Source organism: Mandrillus leucophaeus, unplaced genomic scaffold (assembly GCF_000951045.1).
Source record: "Mandrillus leucophaeus isolate KB7577 unplaced genomic scaffold, Mleu.le_1.0 Scaffold634, whole genome shotgun sequence".
In the NCBI taxonomy this organism is placed as follows: Eukaryota; Metazoa; Chordata; class Mammalia; order Primates; family Cercopithecidae; genus Mandrillus; species Mandrillus leucophaeus.
This window is the reverse complement of record NW_012106853.1, coordinates 112,988-113,614: the sequence shown is the minus strand read 5'-3', so window position 1 is coordinate 113,614 and position 627 is coordinate 112,988. Positions and strand designations below refer to the sequence as shown.

The window sequence follows — 627 nt, the reverse complement described above, 5'->3', positions numbered from 1 at the left end:
AGGGAGGGAAAGAAAGAGAAAGAGAAGGAAGGAAGAAGGAAAGGAAAGAAAGGAAGGAACAGAAGGAAGAAGGAAGGAAGGAAAGAAAAAGAGAAAAGAAAGGAAGGAAGGAAGGAGAGAAGAAGAGAAGGAAAGAAGGGAGTAAGGGAGGGAAAGAAAGAGAAGGAAGGAAGGAAGAAGGAAAGGAAAGGAAGGAACGGAAGGAAGAAGGAAGGAAGGAAAGAAAGAGAAAAGAGAAGGAAAGAAGGAAAGAAAGAAAAAAGAGAAAAGGAAGGAAGGAAGGAGAGAAGAAGAGAAGGAAAGAAGGGAGTAAGGCAGGGAGGGAAAGAGAGAGGGAAGGAAGGAAGAAGGAAAGGAAGGAAGAAGGAAGGAAGGAAAGAAAGAAAAGAGAAAAAAAAGGAAGGAAGAGAAGAAGGGAAAGAAGGGAGTGAGGCAGGGAGGGAAAGAAAGAGAGAAAGAGAAGGAAAGAAGGAAGGAAGACAGACAAGACAGACACAGGGAGGGAGAGAGGGAGGGAACAGACGGAAAGAACACACACAATGAACATTTTTCTCACTGTTCTCAGGGAAGAGGATCCACGTGGAGAACGGGGGACTGGCCACTCGGACGGTGTAGTTGGTCACTTCA

The 627-nt window shown here is 45.3% G+C and overlaps 1 protein-coding gene across 1 annotated transcript in view; it reads right to left on the bottom strand.

The window, feature by feature from the left end:
- The window catches only part of IL3RA (interleukin 3 receptor, alpha (low affinity)), a 38,974-nt gene that overhangs the window by 30,382 nt on the left and 7,965 nt on the right, over positions 1 to 627 (bottom strand). Inside the window, exon 5 of the mRNA XM_012000628.1 lies at positions 557 to 622. Within this exon, the coding sequence (XP_011856018.1) occupies positions 557 to 622 (66 nt within the window). The remainder of the gene's footprint in view (positions 1 to 556; positions 623 to 627) is intronic.